We start from the raw sequence: 3,918 nt of genomic DNA on the forward strand, positions 1-3,918 counted from the left end.
TAACTCCTTGATTGGTGAGCGTGGTGGAGGGGGGGAGGGTTGACGCTGGCTCCGTGGTGATTGTGGTGGTGGTGGGGAGGGTTGACGTTGGCTCCTTAGTGGTTGCGCCGGTGCTGGGGGGGGCGTGACATTGGCTCCTTGGTGGTTGTGGTGAAGGGCAGGAGGGGGGTTGTTGGATCCCTGACTGGGACAGAGACATCCTCTGAATGCCTTGGGTGATGTGGAGCAAAGGGTCAGGTGAAGGGGGAGAGATGCAGGCTGTCTGTGTCTGTGCCCCATACTTGTCCTTGTCTCTTATCTGTCCATTCTTGTTTTGGCATGGCATTCCAAGAGCATGATGTAGGTTGGCCCCGAGTAGTCTGCATCCAGTGATGTTCGGATGAATCCCATCACGCTGAAAGTGATCCTTACAGTTCCAAAAGATGTTAAAATTGTCAATAAACTTTATCCCATGAGTGAAGCACGCCAATGTCAGCCATGTGTTCAGGGCAAGGAGTCTGGTAAAAGACTCGATTCCTTTCCCCAGAGTTGGAATGGGGCCGGAAATGAACACATTTTGTGACTGACAGTCACTCAGTTTCTACAGAAAAGTCTTTTTTCAGGATCTCAGTTTTTCTTCGTAGAATGTCAAAAGACCCAGCATGGAAGATAATCCTCATGTTACTTGGGTGTGTAGAGAGGATCACTGGCAACAGCTCGGTTAGCTCCCTGACAGACGTGTCAGACACTGTTAGTTTTTCAGTCTTTTCCATTCTTACATGCTTGGTTGTTGAGTCCCCGATCAGGATGGTGTCTGGCTGATCAGATGTGGGCCTGGCCCTGGCCCTGGGTCTAGCAGTGGTTTTGGGGCTATTGTTTGCAGTTGGATAGCCTTAATACCACAAGTGTGATTGGCCTGCCTGGGTTCAGTGTAGTTGTATTGTCACACATTTCATGTGGAGCCAGTGCATTGTACCTGTTCTGTAGAGAGAGTTCAAGTGGAGGGGTGAGCGTTGGGGCTCTCTTGACTGATTTCCTGCTGGATTTACCTTTGCATCTGACGACGTCAGCCCAAGTCCTGGCTGGAGTTGATGCTTTTGGTCGAGCACCAGGCCGGTGCCAGTAGGAAGGGTTGTTAGGGAAGGCCAGTTTGGGAGCCTCTGCAGCTGATCCAGTGGTGTTAGGACATATCCATGGGATTGTGTCAGCCAAGTCAGCGATGGTATGCTCCACATTTGTTGTATTTCCATATATAACAGTTTGTCCATCAGCACCTTGTGTGTTAGCTGCCACAGAGTCAGTAAATTGCTCACTCTCAAGAATTTGTTGTAGAGTTTCATTCTTCTTTTGAAGCTGTCTTATCGTCTCGGTTAGTCGCTCACACTCTGTGCAGCTCACAGATTTTGCCATATTGTCCTTGTCCTAATCACAGGTTTCCAGTCACAGACACAGCAAAAGGCTTGCACTGTGCCTCAGCCCTGCTCACACAGTACTAAAGTGGTGAAAAAGTGGTGAAAATATGGGAGTAGTCCTCTGTATCTTTCACAAATTAAAGTCCCAGTGCTTTATAAGTATCCAGGATCTAGTTTCTGTAGCTTTTAGCAGGAAAAAACAAGTATATCCACAAAAGAATGTAAGCAAAGCGGAGCACAAGCAGCAGAGCGTCTGCACTGTCAGATAACTCCTTCCCCAAATCGCCACGAAGAAGGCGAAACTCAGTTCAACTTCTTTAATGGCGAACTAGAGTAGGGTAAAATGACAATCTTCCCAAAAAGGCTGAAATGCAGCAGATGACAATTGATGCTGACAGCATGAAGGGATGATCTGCCATTCTCTCCAGGAACTGAACTATCGTGGGATCTTGCAGGACTTTGCGAGATTAACTACCAAAGTCTCTTAAAGAGACAGTGCTCTGTACTGCTACTACTGCAATTATCTTGCTCTCTGACAGAACACAGACGCTCAGGAGTGCTCAGTTTCACATGTGACTGATACTAGATAACTAGATAACTAGATGGTGAATCAGAAAACAAATGAAATATAAAACTTGGGCGTGATAAACTTCAGTTTAATCTCTTACCTGTCTTCACTCCAGTACGAAACTCCTGTATGTTCTGATGTATCAGATCAGCCCCATCTGCTGCAGCGTCCAGTCAATACAATGTGGGGGCGTGAGCCGATAAAAGACTTTTGTGAAAGCTGCTGTCGTGTATCCTTGCTCATCGCTATTCAGAGATCCCTCCTCGATCATCATTCCTCGCTCCTTAGAGCAGAAATAACAGAAATGGCGCATCAGAACAACTTGTGGTTCAATCAATGATCGAGGAGCAAGGAATTGACAATCAAGAGACTTGGGATACAGCCCTGGACTCATTAATGAACCAATTAGATTTTGGTGGTCAAAGGTCGCCATGACCTTGCAGTCATCTTATTCTCATGAACGCGATATCTCAAGAACAACTTAAGAGAAATTTGGCACAAACATCCACTCGGAAACTGATTGGAATTTGGTGGTCAAAGGTCAAGTTTACTGTGACCTCACAAAACACGTTTTTGGCCATAACTCAAGAATTCTTACGCTAATTATGACAAAATTTCACACAAATGTCTAATAGGATAAAATATCAAGTGATGACATTTTATATCCAAAAGGTCAAAGATCAGCTTCACTGTGACATCATAATATTATGCAGTTAAACTTTTCTGGCCATTACTCAACATCATACTCATCAAGGAGCAGAAAGGAAAATATTTGGTCAGATACTGAATCGGTAATACCAATTTTGGGTGTCCACCTTGAAACTGTGCTAATTGTATAGATCTTTCTGTGCTGCCAGGGGGAAGATGTGTGTGAAGCATCCATGTTTTTACAAACAAACTGTTTTTACAAACATGGATGCTAAACATTTTATATTGCCAGTGTGAAGTTGGAGGGGGGAATCATAGGTCCATGTTTTCACAGACATATGTAAACTGTAAGAGAAACTTGACAGTTTTGTGGAGGCATACAACTGCAAGGTGGTAATTGTAGTTGTATTGCTAAGAGATTAAACGTTGTTTTCGTGTGTCTTTTTAAGCTTTTTCCTCCTCTAAATCAGACTGTTGTGTTCCACTCAGGTACATGAGAGGACGTGTGTCATATCAGCAACTTAATGCTGTGGTGCAGAGCATTAACACAGCTGTAACAGCAAAGTACAAGATCCTCCATCAGTCAGTGAAAACTCTCAACAATCATGCACGCAAGCTGCACCAGCGCTTTAAGGAGCAGGAGACATCAGATACAAAAGGTATGCTGACAGCAAAACTGAAGCTAACAGATGTCCATTTCTCAGAGATGATGATTAGTATGTTTGAATTATGCATTTAGTACGACCATTGACTAATGATGAAACATTGCATGTATGTTGTCTGATCAATGCTCTAACCTAAGAGTGAATTCTGATGTGACATTTTTATTTGATCCCATCCATCAGTGCGCTCTTATTACCGTATTTCTTTTACCATATTGGAAATGATGTTTAATGTTCCATAGTGTAAAGACAGAGCTCAGTATTTTCAGTGAATTGATCTGTGTTAATCTGATAAAAAGAAAAGCTCATTATACTGGGAATGGGGAAAAAATTGATACAGCATTGTATCAATATTTCTTTGTGTGGCAATATCGTATTGTTACAGGGATGCCAAGTATTAATTTTTTTTATTATAACACAAAATAAACCTCTGGTATCTATCAATCAATCAATCAATCAATTTTATTTATAAAGCCCAATATCACAAATCACAATTTGCCTCACAGGGCTTTACAGCATACGACATCCCTCTGTCCTTATGACCCTCGCAGCGGATAAGGAAAAACTCCCCCAAAAAAAACCTTTAACGGGGAAAAAAAAACGGTAGAAACCTCAGGAAGAGCAACTGAGGAGGGATCCCTCTTCCGGA

General features: G+C 43.2%; 1 protein-coding gene across 2 annotated transcripts in view; it reads left to right on the forward strand.

The window, feature by feature from the left end:
* ska1 (spindle and kinetochore associated complex subunit 1) overlaps nt 1–3,918 on the forward strand; it is a 283,761-nt gene that overhangs the window by 273,395 nt on the left and 6,448 nt on the right. For both annotated transcript variants that reach the window (XM_050072295.1, XM_050072296.1), the window contains one exon: nt 3,097–3,266. In XM_050072295.1, the coding sequence (XP_049928252.1) occupies nt 3,097–3,266 (170 nt within the window). The remainder of the gene's footprint in view (nt 1–3,096; nt 3,267–3,918) is intronic.

The sequence above is a fragment of the Epinephelus moara genome, chromosome 20 (assembly GCF_006386435.1).
Source record: "Epinephelus moara isolate mb chromosome 20, YSFRI_EMoa_1.0, whole genome shotgun sequence".
In the NCBI taxonomy this organism is placed as follows: domain Eukaryota; kingdom Metazoa; phylum Chordata; class Actinopteri; order Perciformes; family Serranidae; genus Epinephelus; species Epinephelus moara.